Here is a 25,790-nt window from a genome sequence, read left to right as displayed (position 1 = left end):
ATAAACAAGGCTTCTCTCTCTCACTGTGCTCACTTTAATGTTGTGTGGCGCTCCCAGACGTTAACATTTGGCCAAGCATACATTCTACCAAACAGAATTCTGGGGTTTTTCATTATTAGAGAAAATGTATTCATCCTGATGAATATGCTGGAATGTGTTTCCTGGTACAGAACTTCAGACTAGAACTACAACTTTCCGTTTTTAATGATGCTATATTCCTATGGGAGCATGAATGGTTCTCCAAATAAAAAAAATGATGAATTGTAAGTGAACATATAGACTTTGGGTCAATATACAGTATCTATAAGTGAGCTCCGTAAAGAAACGTGTTTAACCGTATCTCATGATATGGTTGTTATTAACATAGTAGCATTTCAATCGGAGGAAGTGAAATGAGAGGTGAAGTCAGTTGCTCTCACATTTTAAGGCTTGTTAGAATAGCAAGTTCACTATGCATATTAATACAACTTCTCGGCTCATATGACCGTTCCACACCTATGCCACAAGATCTAACATGACTGGCTGTTTTAGAGACGTGCTGATAGTAGTGAAGTGAGCTCTGACGGAGGCATTGGGACACAATGTTCAATTTGAGAGCACTATCAGAATATAAAAGCTATTTATCGCATCAAGGACTCTGAGCTAATAGGTAGCTAGCCACGGGATTATTTACTCTCTCAGTCTTTTGCCAGTGAAGAGTGAATTGGTTGAAGGAATGTGATTGTTGAACACTCTTTGGTCTGTTACTCCGGGCCAGTGTGTTTGTGTGAGTATAATGCAACAGCCGTGGTCAACAAGATTCTCTCGTCACCTCTTCACACTGTTGTTCAATGGCACACAAAGTGTTGAAAACGACAATGTTCTCGAGTTACAGAATTCCATTTTCCTTGAGCCTTTAAGATTTATGTTAAAGTGCCCCCCTTTTCACACCTAGGATCAAAGGATCAAGTCTTGAGAAAATTGTAGTCCGGAGAAGGATTGAGGCCGATGAAATTGAAGAGAACGATTTGCTTAACGACTAATTGGCGGAGGAAGCATCGAGAGAGGAAGAGAGTGGGGAAATAAAAGGGTCCTCCTAACACTTATTTTGGAGTGCACCTAGAGTGTGGCTCGAGAGGGAACAGTAAAGGCTTGCTATTAAAGGATTAAAAATGTCCCTGTGGCATCGGGCCTAGTCTACACGCTGGCTGACTGGAGCGGGCTGGTTTTGGTTTTCAAAGTGTTTATCCCCCCTTCGCCCTCCTGGTTTTTCAGTCGGTGAGCGATACATCTTTGAATGGCAGCGAACGCGAGAGGGAATGTTCGATGTAATCTGCTCGTAATAGAACGATTTATTGGCCTATTTACTCCTATCCGGTCACACACACACGCGGACACACGCGCGCGCGCACACACGTGCGCACAAACACACGTAGACACGTGCGCACGCGCACACACACACAACCCCACCCAAATAGTTCTGTGACCCCATGGTAACATTCATAACAGTCCCCTAGAAGGAGGAGACCATGTGCAAAGATGGGGGTGTGAAGTTGGGCCTGGCTAAAGGAGGAACCATGCCTGCATGAGTCAGGAATGGGCGACAGTGTGCTTCTATTTGGGTCACACCTATGTGTAGCCGCCCTCCTCGTCCCATCTGTCTGGCATCTGGTTCTAATCAGCTGGCCACTTCCTTGGGCCTTTAACAGCCTCCCAACAACTCCCCTCACACACACACACACACACACACACACACACACACACACACACACACACACACACACACACACACACACACACACACACACACACACACACACACACACACACACACACACACACACACCTCTTCACTGGATGACCACAGCTGTAACAACACCTGGGACCCCCACAGAGGTGCCTAACACAGATTAGGGTCAGGCCTGAGGAGCGTGGAGATCGGGAACCATGCAGCCTGTCGTTTAGAGAGGAACCCTGGGAGGAGCCTAGTCTAAGCCCGGGAGGAAGTGACTGGGAACAGGGTCTTATCTGGTCATCCATCTCATGGAGGAGGACAAGGGCATCAAACTAGAGTGATCAAAGTGATCATAGCAGATTCTTGAAGTTTTAGTATTAGACTCTGGGAGAGCGGTCACAAGAAAACCATTTGAATTGCCGTTAATATCAAACATGATTCGAAGGCAAGGCACATTGAACATCAACAACTTCAAGTAGACCTATTGTTTTGTATAATCTGAATCACTCAGCATTCACAAGAATATCAACAAGGTAACACCATAATAGTGTTTAACATTAAAGTAGTTTGCAACCCCCTTTTTTCCCTCCAGGCTGAGGTTGAATGTAATAGACAGAGTTAGTACAAGCCTCCCTTGGGAGAAGGCCTTATAGACCCTGTATTGTTTTCCGTCCCCCTGCCAACTGTGCCCTGAACAAAAGGACCAGCGCTTATTACCAGACCCTGCTGGGTCCAAGGAAGCCCTAGCTTGGACCCTGCTGGGTCCAAGGAAGCCCTTTTCCTCAGGATGGACCTTACCGTCCAGCTTGTACTTTCTACCAGAGAAGTAGTACACATAATTACTAACACAGAAGCAGGTAGACTTACTCAAAGTGTATTTCTATTGTTCATTTGATGTGACTTGAAGTAGTGACTTGAAGTAGCTTTTAGGTTATTTTGATTTAATCTATATTCTACTTATTGGTAACCAGTAAAGACACAATTGGGTATAGAATTAATATTTAAAACATGTATTTTTACATTTGAAGATATCTACCTGATCTTAATTCTTCCAAGCAGGGCACTAAGCCGTATTGTTACAGTAATTCCCATGGTAATTCTAAACCAGTAATGTTATTTCATTGGGGTTCCAAAACCCACACCTTGGTTGAAGCCAGCTATCTGAAGGGACACGGAGGGAGAATAGAGAGGTTGGATCTGTCATGTGATGCAATGAGTTGCTACTTTTCAAGTGTGTGCACAATTTATCCCCTCCCTCTGAGATGTTCCCAAAGTGGACAAGCGCTACGAGGGACAGGTGACTCGTGACTCGCTTCCGATTGTCACCTCAATCTAGTCTGGGTGTTGACGCACGTCAGGGTGATGCAGGAAGGGGAGAGGAGGAAAGGCAAGGTAAAACGTCAGGTTCATATACAGTATGTATGTTGTAACGTATTACAGACATGCATATTTCATGACAGATGTCTGCCTGCTTGTTCCCATCAATTGTTCATTTTGTCACGAGTATGATTTAAGTGCCTTGAAGCGTCTTAACAACGGATCCTCCTGTACTTCTCTGAGTCCCAATTCTTTGTTTTTGCATGGTGCGTGATGCATGGTGTTTTTATGCAAGGGCAAAGTGAAATGGCTTTGGCACCAGTCATATCAGATTTGGGAATTTATTAGTTAAATAACCATATATGGATGGTACGTGTGTGTGTGTGTGTGTGTTTGTTGCCATTTTGTGACCAAACGCTGCTATTGTACGACTGAGGAAGGGATGTGGTCCACTTTCAGTCAACATATTCAGCCCCATTGTAAGACAAGAAAAAATGTCTACAATTTACAGCATATATGTAACAACTACCATTTTAGAGCGAGTCACATGCTCTTAGCCACCCATGTCCTTTGCTGGATGTTAGAACACATTTTTGGAGCTTGTCCTTGAAATTATCTCCACCTGGGTTCTGTAGGCGCAGGTCCAAATACAATAAGGACATAAAATCCTAGCGTTAAAAATAATAGTGTTCCCCCCATGGGCCCTGTTGCTCTCCACTATGTTGCCTTGCTGACAGGAAAACCTGTGAGCCAGAAGAAGGAAATGCTACGAAAATGCAAAAAGCATGAGCTGTTGTTACATTCCACACGTGTGACATGTTGATTTTGCTATAACTCCTAGTTGCTCATTCTGAAATGTTTAGATTTTTCTAGCTGGCCTTGTACAACTGTACTGTTTCAGAATCAGATTGTGTGGTATTTACCTTGACTCCTCCGCCAGCACAGCTTCGCGCAACGTAAGACTTTAGACACAAATCCTTCTGGCACCAGGTGTTGGTGAAACAGGAAGTGTGCCAAGATCATCCTGCTTGGACCTTTTAGAAAATGTTGGGATTACTGGGATCGGCAATATTTTATTTAACCAGGAAATCCCATTGGGTTCAGAAGACCTCTTTCCCAAGAGAGACCTGGCTAATATCCACCACCTTTATCCACCTTCTATCTTTTAATTGTATTATTTTATAGTAGTTTGTCTTCAAATGTTATCTGGACCAGTCTGATTCATTCAGTCAGTGTGTCTGTCTTTGTGTCCTTGGCCTATATCAGGCATGCAGCTAGGCAGCTATGGGTAGCTTGGTTCCTGTCCTGGGCGGAAGTGGGATACCTAATAGGAGGGCGACACAATGGTGAGCACATCGCAGTAACACTGGGCTCATTGTGCTTCCACCACACAGCCCCCCATCCCCTCCCCCCATCCCCCTCCACCGCACTCCCTGTCCCCCCGGCTCTTATTGTCAGAGAATGATGCACCAGTACTCTCACCTCTCTCCTCTTATTCAGCTAGTTAAGGCTACAGCTCTGCCATGACAATCAGAGGTCATTACACAGGGGAGTTGGAACGGGAGTTAGAAGACTGGAATCGTAGTTTAGGTTAGGTGAAACATTCTGCTAAGGCTACGGCGAGCTACTCCAGTGCTTAGCCATGTCATCATTGTGTTAGCACCCTTAACATGTATGTCAAAACATGATTTTTAAGGTCAAATGCTATCAGCGTAATCAAAGGCATTTGGATGCTTGCTGTGAGCTAGAGATGGAGAGCCAGCCAAGAGAGGTCTAGATTGCTTGGGAGTGGTAGTGGGAGACCAAATGACTATTCATAAGTCATTTATTAGATTTTTTTTTTATCCCCCAGCCTGCCGATCCACTTGACTGGAAAGCTGTGCCCTGGGGACTGAACGCTTGTCAGTTCCCCTCACCTCAGCCTGGCTAGCGCCATCAACGGTGTAGAATGGGAACAGGGGACAAATGACCCGCACTGGGCCCGGCGGTCGTGGCAGTAAGGGGTCGTTTTCCCAAGTCACATGGAGGATGCACACATCTGTCACTCCAAAGGTGGCACCGCGGGGCAAAGTGTTCTGACCTAGGATAATCCACATCCATTAGAATTGACGTACCTCATTCCCTGTTTACCCTTCATCCTTATTTAACAATTATTACTGTCACAGAGCAGGCGAGAGGAGGGTGTAGTATCAATCTACGTTTTGAGTAAATTAACATCATGTTTTTCTTATGGTGGCATTCTCAACTACAACAACATAGCCCATGTATACACCGTCCTACACTACATCTGAAAAGGCATTTGTGGTATGGTACTCATGCCTGCCTTGTTGAAGTACTACAGGAGGATAAACCAGTTGACTGGTGTATCCAGCTCAGTGTTTACCTCTTTTCTGGTCTTAATCTGCTTTGGCAGTTAGTTAGGCTCCTCACCTTATCTATCGCAAACAGCATCAGGTCCTCATTAAGGGCGACTTCACGGCCACTTGGCACTGACATTTGCTAATAGCGATGATAAAAGGAGACTGTGTGTATGTGCGCGTGCTTGTGTGTGTCAGGGGTAGTAGCTATGATAAAAGGAGTGTGTGTGGATCAGGGGTGTAAAACAACTGGCTGCCAAGATACAAACTCACTTTCATGCTTGACATTTTATCTAAAAAGAAAACAAGTGTCTTGTTTTCTGTGCGCTTTTCATGGTCGTCACAAGGCTTTTGAGATGTTATACTACATCTCCATTTGTAGATCTTTTAGCATCTAGGATCCTATGCAGGTGTGAAGCGTGTTCAAATGCCAAGTCAGAAAGTATGACTGCTGCCTTGGCCTGCTCTGTAGACATGCTGCCATGTAAAGCTTAAGCAGTGTTTGGTCAAGCAGGTCTCATGAGCTGAGGCCAAACTGGCCTCATCAGCAAATGCATCAGTTTCACTACTCTAAACTGCGTGTTCCAGGAAGTGGAACAGCCTCGCAACATGCAACAACACTGCCAAATGTGGTGCTTGTCTGGTCGACAGGGAGAGGAACTATACTGTTGATGTGAAGCAATACACTGTGTGTGTGTGTGTGTTTGTGTGTGTGTGTGTGTGTGTGTGTGTGTGTGTGTGCGTGCGCGCGCATGTCCCTATGTGTGTGTGACAGTGTGTTTGAGCGTCTTGTGTGTGTGTGTGCACGACTGTGTGTGTGTATGCACCCGTACCCGTGTGTGATGATGAAGTTGAAGCCATCAGTGGTAATTAAAGGCCTGGTCCCTCGTTAGGATCAGGGAGTGGCCAATCTAGAATATTCATGAGACAGGGTGCATGTATTATCTTTGTCATGATTCATCCTGGGATAATTGCAAATTCTGTCATACAAGTAATCTGCTACCACCCCCACCTCAAATCCCTTGTACTGTCTGCATCCCAAATGGCACCCTGTTGTCTATATAGTGCACTCCTTTGACCAGAGCACTATGGGCCCTGGTCAAAAGTAGTGCACTATATAGGGAAAAGGGTGCCATTTGAGATACACACACTGTCTTCACACTGCCTCTTATTGTCCTCCTTCCCTTTATTACTAAACAGATTATTCCTTTTATGGCACTGTGCAAGAGTGATTTTTGTTTTCTGCGTGTCAGAAAGGTCTCAAGTAGCTGAGTAATTTTACGTCTCAAACAGCCTTTTGAAGACCTAGAACAGAAATGGTAATTTTGTTGCTTCGAGAACAAAAAGGGTGATGTAAAACTCCCCCTCTCCATCCCACCACTCCTCCTCTTCTCTCTTTTGTTCCACTCCCACCATACTGAAAGGTGAAAAGTACTAAAAGAAAAACCTAATATTTTTCTCTAGGGTCCATAAGCAGAACTCATGCTCAAATCCTTCCATATATACCCTTGACGTCCTGCCAAAGAGCTCTGCGCTAACCCACTAAATGGTGCTGAATGAAAATCTGCTCACCTGAGGGAGATGTCTATCAGCCAAGGTTCACAAATAAGATCATCTACAAACAAGATCAGGTTTCACATTTTTTAGGCCCGGCTGATGATTATGATTCTACAGGGGCCAGTAAAGAGAGACCGCTTGGAGCCAACCAGGCCAGAGTGCCAGGGAGACAAAGAGGTGGGAAATGGGTTGAGGTAGGAAACCGTCCACTAAGTCTGTTGCAGCCATTCTGAGGGTAACATTACGTTTTGTATTTGTAATATTACGTTTTGGAAGGGGAAGGAGGGTAGTTTCATCGGAGGGATTTGAAATGAGAATCTTTGCTTCCTTTTGTAAAAAGGAGTGAAACAAGGACCGAGTCTAGTTCCACCTGGGAAGATGCATAATTCAGCCATTTTGGAAGTAGGCCTCCTCCCATCTCTCCAGAGAGGTGGGCTGCCTGTAAAGCCTGAAACTGCCTCATCATTGCCAAAAGTGTACATGTGCATACATTATTCAGTTCAACTTGAGTTAAGTTAGTCTTCTCTTAGGCAACCTAGATTTCAGTGTTGTGAGGTTACTGTAGTTCTTTCCAACCTCCCTTTCCAGTAGTTGATGATTAATTGAATGGTTAACACAGATAGATGGATTTTGATGTACTTCAAATGTATGTGGAGCATGTTCAGAAGTTCAAAAGGGACTTTTTTACCTTCTCTGTGGTGTGGTGTGCTCAATTCCTTATGTCTATATTACTTGTTCTATCTCTTGTTTTCACCCACACACCCACACTTGAGTTCCTAGAACAGCTGTAACATCCCTTGTGCGCTTAAAAAATAGCTGAAGGCCTGACTAATTGTGTTTCGCAACAAATAGACAAAGAGAGAAAAGAGCATTTCACACCTCTGACCTTCCCCTTGGCTCCTTTACAGTGACACTCATACACACACACTCATACACACACACTCATACACACACACTCATACACACACACTCATACACACACACTCATACACACACACTCATACACACACCATACACACACTCATGCACACACACTCATACACAAACACTCATACACACACTCATACACACACACTCATACACACACACTCATACACACACACTCATACACACACACACTCATACACACACGCACTCATACACACACACTCATACACACACACTCATACACACACACTCATACACACACACACTCATACACACACACACACTCATACACACACACTCATACACACACACACACACACACACATACACACACACTCATACACACACACTCATACACACACACACACACACTCACGAGTCCGTTTGGTATCTATCTCCGAGAGTCTTATCAGGGAGACACAGCAGGGTTTTATGTAATCAGCGACTCACCGTTGTAGAAATGTTACCGGCCTCTTGAGGTGAGAGGGCTGGGTTTTGTAACTGTCACACAGCCTATGAATACAGAACTGATATGAACTTTCAAACACATGGCTTTATTGAATATGGCTTGGTTTTTAGGTCGTTAAAATGACATTCGTAACATAATTGGCATCGTAACACATTAAGAACACATTGCACAGTAACAGAGAATATTGCTGTAATATCTAATAACTTATTCTAGACAATGGCTCTCCAACCCTGTTCCTGAGAGCTACCCTCCTGTTGGTTTTCGCTCCAACCCCAGTTATAACTAACCTGTTCCAGCTTATCAACCAGCTAATTATTAGAATCAGGTGTGCTAGATGAGGTTGGAATGAAAACCTACAGGACAGTAGCTCTCCAAGAACAGGGTTGGAAAGCCCTGTTCGAGACTCTGAATACAGTTGTTTTGTTGTAGTTTTTTTACTCCTCAATGTATTATGTATTATGAGAGGGCCTTGTGTAAGTTGGTGGTTGGGGTGGTAAGGAGAAAATGGGCGAGGGGGCACTACAGTTAACGCTCCCTCTTGAACAGCCAGCCCAGCTCAAGGTGCCAAAACCTGATTAAGTTCCCCTGAGAAGTGTTTCATGCTACATGGCACTTGCCCAGTGACACGTTCAAGGAGGAACTAACTTTTTCACTGTCACACCTTGCACACAGGCAGCAGGGCTGATAAGAACACACACACACACACACACACACACACACACACACACACACACACACACACACACACACACACACACACACACACACACACACACACACACACACACACACACAGAGAGAGAGGTACACAAAAACAGGACAGGGGGAAACTAGGCGGAACAAGGAAGAGAGCATAACAGAAAAGGACAAAAGAGTGGGGCAAAATACACTTCTCTTTCTCTCTCTTCTAAGCTATGATGTTTTCACACACCTATTCCTGCGAGGGGCTAATTTGTTGCCTGCCAGACTGTAATAGCAGAGGACCACCAGCGCCGGCCAATTTCTCTAAACCCTGGTGAGGTATACTGTTACTCAAAGGGGCTCTCCTCAGAAATAAGGAGCCACCTACAAGATAAAGCACGCCCATGGTCTTGCTTTTAATAGGGAGCTCTGAGACATTTTTCTTGGCATGTTTGAAGTGGAGAGCAGCACCCCAAACCCCACACACACACACTCCACCCTCCCCCCAGAAGGACTGTTCACAGGCTGTTGAATTTTTAAGAAAACAGAACTCATTGGCTGCGGTCAGCGTCTGGTCTGGACTGCTCCATCGTCCTGCCGTTTCAGCCCCGTCGGGATGAATTACAGAGCGACTCTTCTTTTTGTTTTCAAAATGGTGGACCGCATTGGGGAAAGACTGGGTATGGCTGCCATAATAATAGATCAGCCTGCCAACAGGTTGGTTGGCGATGGAAACCAACGGCATCGCTACTGCTCTGCTCTCCTCTGCTCTCTCCTGAAGCCTGCTCCTCTACAGAGATTTTCTCCATTCTTAGATTCTCCGTCTGCATAGTTGAGAAATGATCAGGTTAAGCGTGCCAAGACATCTCCACAAGGTTAGGTTTCTAGCAGAGCCCGTCATCTTTTTTTGTTGTTGTTTGACTTTCATAAGAAATGTAGTCGACAAATGATAAACGTACCCTGCAACGTTGTTAATGCTGTAGTTTATTCCGGAGTGTTCTGTGATCCCTAGTGCTCACCAAACTACTTTTTGCAATGGGGGTTCCTATCACGTTAGGACAGAAGGGGCCAAAGTTAATGCATGTCTTTCCGGTCCTGAGAACCCCACTCCCCCTCCTCCATTCTGTAGCCATGCTCATGATGATGCCTGAGAGAGCGGCAATGGGGTCGGCGGAATTGATACGACTTCCGCCTGGGATGGTCATTTGATCTGCGGCTCGCTCCCTGGAGGAACCCAAGTGGAAAAAGCAAGTCTTCATGGTCTCTCAGAGGAAGTGGCAGGAACAATGGTGTTTCAAATATTTACTGGAGCTCAGCTCATAATCGTCCATCCTGAAGCACTGTTTATGGCTTGTGCAGGCAGTGTGTGTGTTCACGGTACAAGGGGATTCCATAGCTTAGCAGCGTGCGAGCCAGAGCCCTGTTTAAGTGGCGAAAGCCGCTTCCTAATTATCCACTTGCTCTATTTATCACCTTTCCAGGTATCCTAAGAACTCACACAGTCAGTCAGCCCCTGACTAAAAGACAAACGAATGTCCTAAATTGTTGTATCTCTTTTACAACAGATATCCTGGTCAGGTTGACTGATAGATAGCATAACAGTGTGGGGCCTAGTGGATGTAGCCTCTCAGAGAGTTCATAGGTCACAAGCATTTGGGGGTAACAGAAGGGAAGCCTGCTCTCTTGTTTGGTACCTGGTGGGGATGCTATTCAGGTGACAGGGATCCTGGCATGGTATATGTGTGGGTGGCTGGGAGAGGGAGAGCAGATGTGGTTTACAATCTCATTAACATGTGAAAGAGGTGCTGAGATGCAGGGGCTAAACGGTGCTGGGATTGAGTTGCTGTTGCTCATCAGTGGGCAGTTGCTATCAGTGGGACCTCCAATAACAACTAACACACACACACACACACACACACACACACACACACACACACACACACACACACACACACACACACGCACACAAGCACGCACACACACACACACACACACACACACACACACACACACACACACACACACACACACACACACACACACACACACACACACACACACACACACACACACACACACACAAACTGACCCCATTGAAAGCCTCCCGCCTACACTGCCAGCTGGTGACTGGCAGGGTATTACTGCAGTTACCACAGACCAGACCACAGATGCCCCTCATGCCCACCGCTACATCTCTCTCTCTCTCTCTCTCTCTCTCTCTCTCTCTCTCTCTCTCTCTCTCTCTCTCTCTCTCTCTCTCGCTCTCTCCCCCTCTGTCTCTCCCTCTCTCATCACTCTCTTATATTACGGAGACAGAAAACAGCTAGCTACAAACGGACTCGGGTGCAATACTTAATTGCAATTTAGGTTTTGCTTAGCTTTTCATAAAAGAGAAGAGGGCTTACAGTAATCTGTACCAGCAGTACCGTATGTTATTGTAGCGTCCTAATTAATCTTACAGGAAGTGTAAGGCCATATCAGATGGAAGCAGCACCGCGGATAGATTTATTAATGCTCCTAATCAGCTTCAGCTAAATTAATTTCACACTGATTGCATGTATTCATCCAAATTTGCATACATTTAGCCCAGGTGATTTATTTTTCGCTTGTCTCATCCATACTCACGCATGCACACACGCACACACACACACGCATGCATGCACACGCACGCGCGCACGCACGCACACACACACACACACACACACACACACACACACACACACACACACCGTGAGTGTGATCAACAAAGCTCCCCAAAGCAGTTATTGTAATTGATGATGGCAGGGAAGAACTGCAGGCTGTACAGAGGCCCAGCAGTAGAGAGGACAGTTGCTCAGTTAAAAGAGCCTTGGATAATCCATGGAGCGACAGGATACTGAGGCAGGTGGTGGAGGGCTGGAAGGGCTGGAAGGGCTGGAACAGGCAGCAGAAGGAACCTGGCACAGACCGTCACCACAACCTGCAACACATAGTTAGACACGCATTGTTGCTGTCACCAGCTTCCTGTGTGTGTGTGTGTGTGTGTGTGTGTGTGTGTGTGTGTGTGTGTGTGCGTGCGTGCGTGCGTGCGTGCGTGTGTGTGTAAAGGGAGAGGTTGGGACAGTGTGTGAGGGAACAATTAGGCTTCATAGGCAACTCATAAGGGGAATAAATAGGATACAGTCTAACGAAAGAACATGAGAGAGAAGCCATCTCTACTCTGTCATTTCCAGGGTTTGTAGAAAAATATTGCTTTTAGGATTTAACCCCGGCGCCAACATTCCAAATAGGTTATGCTAAATTAAACAGCTCCTCAATATTTACGAGACTCTGTGAGATTTATACTTTGCACAAACAAGACTAGCTAAATGCATAGCAGAGTGGAGCTATGATTATTAAGTGTGTTATTTTGTCTTGACTTGCTACCCTGACAGCAGGGCACTCATATTAGGCAGAAATACCACTCCTCCTTCCTCTTGCCTGAATATTTGATGAGCAACCTGTCTTCCTGATTGTGGAACGTGGTTTAAAACCCTCCTAATGTCCTAATGGCCCCTTCTGTGGCCATCTGCACCACACAGTCTACAAAGGTGAAAATCACAATTGGCCTCGGTACAAGAACAAGTAGCAAGGCACAATCTAGATAGATAGAGTCCAGGTTCACTTTAATATACGGATGTACTCAAATCAAGGATCATTTATCCTATTGGGTTTGATTTTCCGCTGAAATCAATGCAAAATATGGAGCACCTCGTCGTCGTACAAAAAATTGAATTAGTGTAAAATCGATGGCTAACCTGCAGCCAAGAGCAAAATCCATTTTGTTAAGTGAATTCAGGTCAACATCACAGAGAAAATGAAAAGCCTAAATTGATCTGCGCAGTTATTTTGGCAGTTTATTATATCACAGAACATAGCCACATTGAGAGGAATGGCTCAAAAAGCCAATGGAATAAAGAGTATGATCAGTGTGGCTGTCTTTATATGGCAGAAGGGCACTAGTTTCAGTTCAGGTTCGTAACCCGTAGCGTTGTTAGTTCTGTGAACAGCCTCTGTGGTGTGTTGTGGTGTGTTGTTTTGTAAAATTGCTAACCGCTAGTGATGGACAAGCCAGAATCACACAGGAGGCGGCTAGCTACCGAGCATCTGCTCCTAGATTTGCATATTAATTGACCCGTATTAACTCCAAAAATAAAAAAAAATCTAGCAAGTTTATGACTCTACAGAATTATCAATCTCTATCACCCCCCTTTTTCCTCTCAGGGCCTCTTCTTTCACCTGTTCTAAAGGTCCTTTATCATATGGGTTGAGCATCAGGTTAACGTCAGTCCTTTGTATTTCACTTGTAATCCTTGCAGTGTGAGGACATCACACTTCTGTCTGTTTTGGCCTTTGTTTCTGAAGGCTTTGACTTGTCTTCAGCCACCATGTGAAGGAACCATTTTGAGGGTTTTTCTATCTTTAACTTCCTCCAGTCTTGTGTGTTGGCTATCCAAAGGGATCCTAGTTGGCTTTTTGTTTGTACGCCATGTATGTGTAAAAGTGTGTGTGTAAGTGTGTGGGGCCGGTGGGGGTCTTGAACATTTGTCGAGAGGAGTAACATGTGCGCAGGCAGGGCACAGATGGTGGCTCCGTAACGGGAGGGAGGGAGAGAGGGTGGAAAGGAGGGAGGGAGAGAGGGTGGAAAGGAGGGGGGGGGGCGTCTGGGCGCTTGAGTAAAACTCTGAGATCTTTCTCTTGCACCTTCTCTCTTTTTTTCTCTCTCCTTTTTTCCAGCCTGTTGCTCAGGACCCCGTAGATAAATGGGAGTTTAATTCAATTAGAGGCAGGCTACTGGAACCACCCCTTCTCTCCTGGCTGGCACTCCCCAGACGTGCATGAATACACACACACACACACATGCACACACGCACAGGCACATACACACACACACACACAAACATTCAGTTATATAGGCCCACACAACAACACAAATATTGACACACACTCTTTGGTTGATTCGTTTCATGTCCCTCAGAGTATTTGTACTATTATGGCAAATAATTCATGCTGTAGGCTATTTCTTTCTAAAATGTTTAGGTAATAATGCATTAGTACACCTTTATTCCCCACCTCCCTGTGTAAATCCCCCTACCTGTCTGTGTATGCATATCATTAGATGGATGTTGGACCACTTCCAGTCTGTACCCGCTAGGCAGCGACCTCATTTCCACAGCATTCAGGCAGTGCTTCCTTACCTACTCACTCACCTCCCCCTCCCCCTCCAGTTGTTCGCTCAGGTGATCTGCACCACTCACAGGCAGCGAGAGAGAGAGAGAGAAAAGAGAGAGAGGTAGAACAGAGAGAGAGGTTTTTCTCCGGTAGCTTCCATCTCATCTCTCATTACCCAGGCAGTCGTAGCGGCGGACAAGAGAGACAGGACGCAGCAGAGGATCACCTGGAGCAAGCAGTAGACCTGAAACCTGTGTCGTTTTTTGATTATCATATCAAACACCAATGTGTGTGTGTTTGAATATGGAACTGGCTTTTTCATTGAGCCGCACAGAGAAAGAAAGAGAGAGAGAGAGAGAAAGAGACTGTGTGGGTGTGGATACTAGCCCCTCATGGCATACGTGCAGGCAATGGCTCTGTCTGATTAATCTGTTCCACTGTGGGGCGGTTTAAAATGGACGACGTGGAAGGAAGCCTCCCTCATGCGAGGAGAGGGCAGGTGTGATCTCTGCAGAGCCTGGGGATGCACTGTGGGATAGGCGATGATGTGGAGTGGGTTCCGTTGTTTTACGGAATCCATATGATATGTGGCAGGTATGGTATGCACCTGTTAGTTGCATCAAGGGACACGCTCGTTCGATCTTTTTTGGTTGGTTGCTGTTCTAGTTAATGGTTGCGTTACTGGAATGTCTGTTTCATAGGATTTAGTAGATTTGTTCTATATTCAAATGATGATGGGGTTAACTGTAATATATAATGTAGACAGAGTATTATTCTATAAGAATTGATATGAACGGTGCTCTGCACTGCAAGCTCCACCTCCTGACCTCAACTATTGATTTTCTTGAATATAAAGTAGATACAGTGGAAAGGTTGGGGTTGGGCGTCGGATGGGGATAATCGACCAACAAACCAACCATTCTACATCCTCCTTCTCAGAGAGACTCAGAAGGGATTCTCAGTAAGGAAGTGTACTCCTACCCTGCACTACCTGCACCATTGTAGACAAATACTGTGATCGATATAGCCTACCTTTTTAAAGCCACCTGCCTGGAACTTGTGGCTAGAGTTGGGGGCATTAAGTCCTTCACTGAAACAGCTGGAGGCATTAGTGACATAAAAAAAGGCCATTCTTCTTACTGAGAATCTGCCTGGAGTAAAATATACCAGAGGGAGATGACCAAACCAGCTAGGGAGGGTCAAGATTAATGTCTTTGTGGAACGACCTTAGTTGAGCAGTGAGAGAGAGCAGCAGAGGGAGAGAGAGAGAGAGAGAGAGAGAGAGCGGGAGAGGGAGAGAGCGTTCAGAGGAGAATAGCAAGCGTTGTCGCTGCTTTGTCTCGGGCTCCTTGAATGAGCACAAAGGATCGATCGGTGGAGAGGTGACGGGCCGAGACAATGGAACTCCATGAGATCAGCAGGTCGGAACGGCGGCGCTTCCACACACAATAGAGGTGCGGCAAGACAGAGCGAAGGGTGGCGCTCCATCAAAGATGTCACTGGAGACAAAGCGCACTCACTCTCTGGGCTCTGAGTTGTTATATCTCGCTTTATCCTGACTAAACCTACTGAAAAACAGATTGATAACTGCTATCTAGATTAATGACAGATTGTACATACAGGTGGTGTGTCTGAAGTCATTTCCAACCAGAATTATTGATTTGGAGACACAGAGCAACTAAGATCCCAGCCTGTAGCTTTAGTCCAGCCTTCTGTGACATCTGCCACACTACTAGACCCATGTGACCTGGGAGGCAAACAGTCTCATGAATTGCTTTTGTTTGGGAGGTCACTGGCTTTTCTCCGTCTGCCTACCGCAACACAGATACAAAACAGCCACACACTGGCCAAGTATCTGAGCAACATAAGTAAAGTAACAAACAAACAGTTGTCTTCGTGTTTTTCCACCAAAACATGTATCTTTGTCAGTTGGTGAGTGATTCTATAACTGTGAGGCATGTATCTTTCTCTCTTTTTCCTGGAAGAAATTAGTTGAATAATATAATTTCCTAAAGTAAATGTGCCTACATATTTTCTGTGGCATAATAACACACGCAAGTCTTGATAGAGAAAACACAATTTCTATAAACTGGACAGGATGCTAGCTGGTCTTTTCACTGGTCTGTTCCAAACTGCTCTTAGCTCAGAGTTAAAAAGGGTCAGATATTTCATTCAGCGAAAAGGCAAAACCACTATTGTTGCTGGTCTGGCGGGACTAAAGAGGGGAGGGTGTGTAAGAGTGAGCGTGAGGTTAAGATGTTGAATGAAATCATATTATATCCAACATATACCTAGACCACACAACGTGTTTTCACGTCTCACTTTTCAGCCTTTTCTTTCTCTCTGTCTCTCTCTCTCTCTTTCTTTCTTTCTTTTTTTTTTGATCAGAGAGGGCATTACCCTGTCTGAACTCCCCCTAAATCCTTGTGGTCACACCTTTTATTAAAGAGGGTTTTGTCCCACGCCCTCCACCCCCCTCTGCTGCTCTTGGTATTCAGCCCAGGTCAGCAGATTTCAGCCCACCCCACCGTGGCTCCCCTTTTTAATTTGCACCTGTTGCGCAGTTGTCCGGGAGGCAAGTGCCGAACCATACAGTCAGACAAAGATCATATTATGAACAGATATGCAAAGCCTAATCTCGATGTACCCAAAGGGGAAGAGTGAAAAAAGAGACGAGTGAGGGAATGGTATGCCGTTAGGATGTAAAGGTTTATGGGTTTGAAAAACTGTCGAGGGGAACCAAATAATATCCCCAAACAAGCAATTGACTTCAAAACGCATCGTTTTTAGCCACGTCCCTCTCGCTTTCTGGAGTTGGCAACGGCCTCCAGAGATAACGCGCATGAGAGCTTGGCGAAATATTGCTTTATTAGGCATACACAGAACTCAAAATGAACCTGAAAATTGTGTTCTATTTTCCACCCCCGAGGGCCCCCTTTCCTGCGCCTAGTTCCCATGATGTCATGGCTTTTACATTTTTTTGTGTTATTCCCCCCCCTCCCTTTTTCTCTTTTGGGTCTATGCCTGCCTTTCTCATGCACCTTTTTCTGAGTATTTTTCTTCAACACCGAAGTGGACATATTTATAGGTTGGCGTGAAGGCCCTTGAGTTCAGCCCGAATCAAATCAACCACATTTATCAAAGTTCAGGGATGTAATATTTACAAGCTGTCCATTTCCACTTGGTCCCTAGAGTGTCTGGGATGTATAAAAAGCTCCCCAAACTATTCAACGCAGGAATGTGACTTTCAGCTTTTGCCTCCACTACTTTAGTCTTTACCTCTAGAGCCAAGTTAGTTGGATGTTGTTTTAGAAACCTAACAGCGTCTCTTTGGTTGTTGTTTTGCAGTGCTGAACTATGAGAATGTGGTGGAGACGGGCTCCGAGACAGACGAGGATGACAGGACTCTGGTCTCAGAGGAGAATGGTCTAACCAATGGGGAGGAGGGTAACAGCCCCATTGGGGCCGGCGTGCCCAACCTGGAGGCATCACCCAGGGTGGGCCACGCCCTGCTGTCCTACAGGGCTGGAGCAGAGGAGGGGTCAGAGGGCAGGGACGGGTGGCAGAGCCACAACCACGCCGCCTGGCGTCTGGCAGACAACCCGCACGGACACCTCAACGGGACTGGTGAGTGATCTGCTCAAGATACCGTTAGAACGTAAATCAGTGAATAGGCAACACACCTGTTGTAAATCAATTACACAGCACAACAACATCAGAACCACAACATCAGAACAACAACATCAGAACAACAACATCAGCACAACATCAGCACAACAACATCAGAACAACAACATCAGCACAACAACATCAGAACAACAACATCAGAACAACATCAGCACAACAACATCAGAACAACAACATCAGAACAACAACATCAGCACAACAACATCAGAACAACAACATCAGCACAACAACATCAGCACAACAACATCAGAACAACAACATCAGAACGACAACATCAGAACAACACCTCCAGAACGACAGACACTGAAATAATATCGCTGATGTTATTCAATTACACATCTTATAATAATACAGTACCTATTCACCTTTTTCAGTTTATGCTAAAATAGCTTGAGCCTGGGAAGTGGCTTTGTTCGATACTCTGTCTATTGTCCTATTTTCCGGGGCCCTGTGAGGTTGACAGGAGATTGTAGAGTATGACATGGTGCTCTACTCTAGTGGGACGTGTTGCTGCTGAAGCACAGTCAGCACTTTAGCTGCTTCACAGGCTCACGTCGGCAAAACCACCTCCCTCCCTCCCTCCCTGAGGTGTGTCCAACTCACCCTCCCTCTCACACATACTCATCGCTGTATGACTGTTCACACCCTGTAGCACGTCTGTCCTCTCAATGTTCTCCCTCCCCTCTTTTCTCTCCTTCTCTCTTTCTCTTGGCTCTGTAAAAGCATGTCATCTGCCTCCTCATTGTTTTCACATACTTTCATAGGAATAAAGTCAACTCCGAAAAGGTCAATGTACTCAAGGTCTCGGCAGAGCAGAATATGTCACAATATTTCAGTTTAACATATGAAGCTCCACCTTTCATTCTCGTTGACCCATAATTTTAACCCTTTATATATTTAGGAAAACAACCTGATATAAAATCCTTTATAATTAGACTCAGTTTAGTGGGCCGTGACCAACGCAGCCTCTAACTCCCCCATATTGCTATATTGTACAGGCAGAGCTATCAACAATGAGCAAGTAGCGCATGCGAAACCTGTCAACCCCCCCTCTCTCTTTTCTTCCCTCTCTCCCTATCTCTTCCCCCCTCTCTCTTTTCCTCCCTCTCTCCCTATCTCTTCCCCCCTCTCTCTTTTCCTCCCTCTCTCCCTATCTCTTCCCCCCTCTCTCTTTTCCTCCCTCTCTCCCTATCTCTTCCCCCCTCTCTCTTTTCCTCCCTCTCTCCCTATCTCTTCCCCCCTCTCTCTTTTCCTCCCTCTCTCCCTATCTCTTTCCCCCCTCTCTCTTTTCCTCCCTCTCTCCCTATCTCTTCCCCCCTCTCTCTTTTCTTCCCTCTCTCCCTATCTCTTCCCCCCTCTCTCTTTTCCTCCCTCTCTCCCTATCTCTTCCCCCCTCTCTCTTTTCCTCCCTCTCTCCCTATCTCTACCCCCCTCTCTCTTTTCTTCCCTCTCTCCCTATCTCTTCCCCCCTCTCTCTTTTCCTCCCTCTCTCCCTATCTCTACCCCCCTCTCTCTTTTCCTCCCTCTCTCCCTATCTCTTCCCCCCTCTCTCTTTTCCTCCCTCTCTCCCTATCTCTACCCCCCCTCTCTCTTTTCCTCCCTCTCTCCCTATCTCTTCCCCCCTCTCTCTTTTCCTCCCTCTCTCCCTATCTCTTCCCCCCTCTCTCTTTTCCTCCCTCTCTCCCTATCTCTTCCCCCCTCTCTCTTTTCCTCCCTCTCTCCCTATCTCTACCCCCCTCTCTCTTTTCTTCCCTCTCTCCCTATCTCTTCCCCCCTCTCTCTTTTCCTCCCTCTCTCCCTATCTCTTCCCCCCTCTCTCTTTTCCTCCCTCTCTCCCTATCTCTTCCTCCCCTCTCTCTTTATATTTCTCCATCCACTCCTCCTCCTCCAACTCATCTGCATCAGTGACAGGACAACCGGTGTCGCCAGGACCTCAAAGACAAATACTTTTAATTAGGAGCCAAACGGGATCGTTAAGAGGGAGCCAGGCTTTTGCAGGACTCATTAACAGGCCTAAATTAAATTTGGAGCTTTATGATGGCAATTTACATGCATAATAGGCCCACCATTCTAGTGCCACCTGACAGATACAGAGTGCAGAGTGAACTCATGTAAGACGCCCAGTTTTAAAAAACGGACCAGCGTCGGCTATCCGTCTCTGGTAATGACTTGGTGGCGCGCTGCCCCGCTGAACTGGGAAATAGAAAGTACTAGGAAGAAGTTTTTGATTTTGAACGCGGTCCAAAACTAAATGTAAATGAAAAGAGCCTTGATGCGGAGAGCATAGATGTTATCATTATCATGGCCATCATGAGAAAGCTGTAAAAGAAATCAATGCCAGATTAGCACATCTGCTACAGTCTGTTATAGCTAATGCTAAACTGGTGGATGATTTTCATTGAGCTGGTATTTTACATTTATAGGTAAACTGACGAAAGATAGACAACTCACATATTTTTCATATCAATTTCACTCAGGCAACAGATGTAAAAGACTCGGGTGTCACTTCACGGTACTGAAAAGAAGAAGCAGTCTTGAACTGTGGAGGTTTGAGTCACATCGAGAATGCGCAGGGTCGAAACAGAATTACCACAAACAGAACTGAAATGCTAATTTACTTTAACCGCCATCTTGCCTCTGCCTCTCTAGGAAAAAAAGACTACTGAAAACACAATGAGCCTCCATTTTATATTTGAGATTTCATATTCAGTGCAAGTGTACTGTAAGTGTAGTGAAGGAGGGGCCTACTGAAAATAGAATGACACTTGAGTACAGTGTCTAAATTCTACGACAGTGGCACAGGGCGTGACTCACATGCCTTTGTCCTTACTCTGGGGCCTGGAACCCACAAAAAGCCCCATGTTGGCTGAATGAAACTCATTCTAAAAAGTCTGGCAATGATTCTCTTCCCAATGAACCAAAAGTTGAGGCGAAGGGAAGCAACAATGCTTTCCCCATCAGAAAAGGCAGCATTTTTGCAGTTGTTTTCTGAAGCGTGCAGTACCACCATTTTATCTGTGTGGTGCAGGGGGAAACTTAAGTGGTAGGGAGAAGGGTGAGACCTTGCTTCTTAATTACATGGATTCATAGTCTTGGAACTATGAGAAAGAAAATAGTTTTCATCTACATTATTTATGAATTAATTAAGGAAAAGTAGCAGATGATTTCCATGCATTGTACCTTCAACCTTCCTTTTACTCTTGTGGGCCACAAAATGTGTAATTCGACTATAAATGTATGATATAAATCGTGTACAGTACCTTGTGACTCCTTTGACTCATAGCAAGACTATTTTGTTATAAAAAGCACAGCATCAGGTTCCTGTTTGACACTCATTGCTCATGAGGAAGGAAGTTTTGAAAAGTAACCTGCTGCAATGAAGAGGGGAGAGGGGGGAGAACAGGAGACTGTGCTCTTGTTTTCTTCCCCATCCTCTGTTGCCACAGGCAGGGGTGTTGTATATCCCTCTTTTGAAGGGGAAACTTATGATACTTGTGACTCCTGTTGAGGAGTCACATGACTGGGGCCAGGAGAAACAAACACAATAGGCACAGTATGTGTACACCGCTCGCCTGCCTGTCCTTCATTATCTGGAAAATACATTCATATTATGAGCTGGGGCTGAATGGAAAGAGGTACTTGTTAACTGAATTGTCAGGGTAGCATGTAGCATGTAGCATGTAGCATGTAGCATGCGCATTCCAGTTGACTTTGCATCGAGTGTTGAGTTTATTGAGAGCTGTGTTAGCCACAGTTGATTGTCCGATTTTAAACGCATTTCTCCTTTCCTTCACAGATGAAAGGAAGGAGGAATATGAATCCTTGGGGCCAGAGGGGTCTCTTCACTCTGTAGGAAATGGTACAGGTGAGTTCCACTCACACCCTCTTAACTGTAACACGATGTTTACTATAACTCCCCATTCCAGCATTAAATCCTCAGCAGCATGACACTAGGAAGAGACTTGATTATAATATCCCCATGCAGCTGATGATTTATACCTAATAGGAAACACACACAGTCAACAGCCATGCAAGATAATATCCCTCCATGTGCAGCAAAGCAAGAGGGAAAGCAAAGCAGTTTTAGGTTGAGTGAGAGTGCAGCGCAAATCACATCTTGCTGCAAAATTGAGTTTTGACCTAAATCTCATTTGTTTGGTTCATGTACTTTCAAATTGGTTTACAAGCAGAAAATAAAATGCTAGTTTGTCCTTGCAGTGAGTCACAAGGTCTTTGCAATTGAGCGTTTTATCAACAAAACCTTGCCTAGAGTGACTACAAAGGGTCTAAGCCTCTTGGCGACAGTTTGGTGTCCTTTGTTTTAAGGATATTGTTAACAGTTCAACGAAAAATATACACAGCAGCGTATAACTCACAAGCCAATAGCAAACAGTAATAATCCAAAGACATAAAGGTAGCCACATTACAGTAACTGCCCTGATTTGTTAAATCAGCTGATGAATGCATTAGATACCTGATATACCATTATGCCTACACTGACTGTTAAGTAGATGTAACCCTACATTATCTTACTTATAATCAAATCTCTGCTTTAAATTATGTAGAGAGAGAATTCTAAGTGAGATCTGTAAACCCAGCAAATCGAATTGCAACTTAAACCAATTACCCGTTATACTAGGACATATTTAAGTTAAAATGTTTAAAAGCTTTTTTTCCACCATTTAAGATGGGTTGTGAACATCACTTAATGATGGAATTGTCTCTGATTTTTCTTTGTAGAAGCCATTACATGACAGCATTAACGGTAACTTAAATGTATACTCCCCTCTAAGTAGTGGCTTAGTGCTTTCTTCCCTCAGTTCATCACATTTAGAGACCAGTCTGTTTCCTGTGTGGCCGATATACTGTAGCTTTGCAGCATCTCTCAAGTTGGGGGATGGACGAATGAGACTGACAAATATTTTTATTTGTCTCCATTTCTCTTCTTCTCTACATGCCCCTCTCCTCCTCCTCCTCCTTCTCTTATACAGTGAAGGGTATGGATGGGGTGTCGGAGCTTGACGAGTACTTCACTAAGCGTAATAAACTGGAGGAGAGTGACAGCCACTCGGCCAGCATCGCTGAGTACCTGCAGCGTGGAGACACTGCCATAATTTACCCAGAAGCCCCAGAGGAAGTGACACGACTCGGAACTCCCGAGGCCGTTGGGCAAGACGAAAACGAAAACGGTAAGAAACCAGAAAATAAATAGCCCTACAGTAAATCCCGGGCTATTATAGCATTATTTGTCTACCACTTTTATGACTTTGTCCCCAATAGTGTTACTGGGTGACTTTTATGGGTAGTGTGTGTTTAAGTGTAAGCTGTTGGCGACTGAGACTTTGTGAAGCGGAGATAATTATGTAGCTTGCTACACTTCCTCCGTTTACAACCTTGGCATGCTGCCCATCAGTGTCTATTAGCTGACCTTATGAGCCCTCCTCCTCCTCTTCCTCCCTTTTTCTTCTACACAGACCTGCCACCTGGGACTCCAGATGCATTCGCCCAACTGTTGACCTGCCCTTACTGCGACCGGGGCTACAAGCGGCTGACATCGCTCAAGGAGCACATCAAGTACCGCCATGAGAAGAACGAGGAGAGCGTGCCCTGCCCCCTGTGCAGTGAGACCTTCTCCCACCGCACACAGCTGGAGAGGCATATGGCCACGCACAAGCCAGGGAGAGATCAGGTAAGACTGGCAGACAGACAGGAGATGATCATTTTCTCTTTTTCTTCTCCTCTTCCTCATCCCCTTTTCTTTCCTCATCTGATCTCCTTCACACATTCGGTTGTGTCGTTTGGTGGGTCGGTCAGTGCTCTGCGTGAAACACAGTATCATTTGAGCTCAAAGCCCTTCACTCTTTTTTTCCCCCATCTAAGATTGCTGTTAATTACAAGGCTTCCTCATACTGCATGCACTTGTCTTCTGCATCGAGAATCCTATTCTCTTGAGTGAATGATTATTCTAATTTCCTCTTCCTATCGTCCTCTACTCCTCTCACATTACAACAAGTTACTTTTGAGCTCTTGTTCTTTAAAAAAAATCAGACCCCGCACTGCTTGTTCGCAGCTGCATTTTGTTGTGCTCCCCCAAGCTTCCGCCTACAGTAAGGCATGCGTGGGATGTGCTAGCATATTGCCTTCCTCAGGCCATCTGACTTTTTGCATCAGCTGTTGCTGGAACTGGAACAGATTTGATTAGAAATTAGCACTCTTAAAGATAGTGCTAGAGAAATGGACAATTTCCTATGGTTTAATAAACAGCGATAAGAGGTGCTTTCGTTGAGTGTAGCATCTAAAATGTACCTATTGTGTAAGTACAACCAGGGAATCAGTACAAGCACAACCATTTACAACCAGCCATTGTGAACATTAAGACCAAAAACCACAAGTGTAGACCTTTTTTCTGTCCTATAACTGAGTCTACAACGGTCTCATAACGGACCATGCAAATAAGCAGTGGAATCATTCAATTTTCCAATTATACTGTAATTATAATGAAATTTCCTGAATTAAGCATGTCAGATTCAAACCTCAAATTTGCTCTGAGCCCACTGTGACAAAAGCAGTGAAGCAGCACCCCCCATTCTACAGCCTCCACCCCCTCACCTGACTCCCCCTTTCCCCCTCCAGACTGACTTAAATAGGAGCAGATGGTCTTTTCCCCAGTGATCTGGAGTATCATAATCCTCAAATGACTAAGTGTTTGTTTATTTTTGTACTTCCTCTCCAGTTAAAATAGTTAAATAAAGGATCTTATGGAAGGTCATTATGATTACCTTAGCGCACCGGACTGTGGAGGGATTTTGATTTGAGCGATACTGAGTGCTATTGGTGTAAATGTGTGAATTGTGCTACTTTACTTATCTTCGGTGTGCCTGGAGCACATGTTTATCGTGGGTTAATTGTTCACACATTTGGTTATGATGGCAGGTTCCACATCGTTCATTGGCCCAATTTTTCAGATAGCTTTTTCACAAAGTAGTCCCCTTCAAGCCACATTCAGTAGGCTAACCCTAATCACATGCCCTAACCTAAAATGTCACCTGCCTTAGGAATGTCTTAACTCCATACACAATCACACACACACTTTCGCACATACCGGTACATAGACTCCTCAGCAAGCATTACCGAAAAGGGATTTTTTTGGTATTGAAAATGTAACAATGTACACCTCCCACATCATTCTCATGAAGTTCTTTGTGGGGGCTTCATCTCCCTAGACATTGTTTTTGTTTGTTATCTGCACTCATTTGAATTTCAAATGCAGGAAATGCACCTACACTAAACAGTTACCTTTGAACAGAACACAAAAACTCAACCCACACTGTATTCTCGAAATCGATTGGAGTTGCTTGTGTGCTTCATCATTTTGATTACGCAATTTAGGATGTAACCCCCCCAAAACAACTGTTAGATATAGGCTAGTTAACTTGTGTGAGGGAGTGTTATTGTGTTGCAAAGTAGCCTACCGTTGAAGCTATGACAAACTTATTACATTCCTTCTCAAGACCAGCTACCTTGAAATCTTCCCTAGTGTCTGGTTCATTTGTGACCTCCCACTCTTACACACCACGTTTAGGTGGCACTGATGTGAAAACTCCCTTTTCTATCTCCTCCACAGCCCCAGCTTCTGAATGAAGGGGCCGGCAACCGCAAGTTCAAATGCACCGAGTGTGGAAAAGCCTTCAAATACAAGCATCATTTGAAGGAGCATCTCCGCATTCACAGCGGTAGGTACTAAGCCGAGTCAAGCTGGCTTTAACCCACCATTTTTAAATGTATTCATGTGACTGTAGCTGGATGACTGAGAGGGCTTATGCCATAAAATTAAAATTGATAATGTTCCTTTTTGGCCTCTGTCAGTAAATGAGTCATTCTGTTTTATAAT

The 25,790-nt window shown here is 45.0% G+C and overlaps 1 protein-coding gene across 4 annotated transcripts in view; it reads left to right on the top strand.

Moving 5' to 3' along the window:
- Positions 1 to 25,790, top strand: part of zeb2a (zinc finger E-box binding homeobox 2a) — a 50,066-nt gene that overhangs the window by 17,600 nt on the left and 6,676 nt on the right. For all 4 annotated transcript variants that reach the window (XM_029711321.1, XM_029711320.1, XM_029711322.1 and 1 more), the window contains 5 exons: positions 17,561 to 17,839; positions 21,696 to 21,764; positions 22,891 to 23,088; positions 23,374 to 23,588; positions 25,524 to 25,632. In XM_029711321.1, the coding sequence (XP_029567181.1) occupies positions 17,561 to 17,839; positions 21,696 to 21,764; positions 22,891 to 23,088; positions 23,374 to 23,588; positions 25,524 to 25,632 (870 nt within the window). The remainder of the gene's footprint in view (positions 1 to 17,560; positions 17,840 to 21,695; positions 21,765 to 22,890; positions 23,089 to 23,373; positions 23,589 to 25,523; positions 25,633 to 25,790) is intronic.

The sequence above is a fragment of the Salmo trutta genome, chromosome 24 (genome assembly GCF_901001165.1).
Source record: "Salmo trutta chromosome 24, fSalTru1.1, whole genome shotgun sequence".
NCBI lineage: Eukaryota > Metazoa > Chordata > Actinopteri > Salmoniformes > Salmonidae > Salmo > Salmo trutta.
The sequence above is the reverse complement of the archived record's forward strand: the minus strand, read 5'-3'. Positions and strand labels throughout refer to the sequence as shown.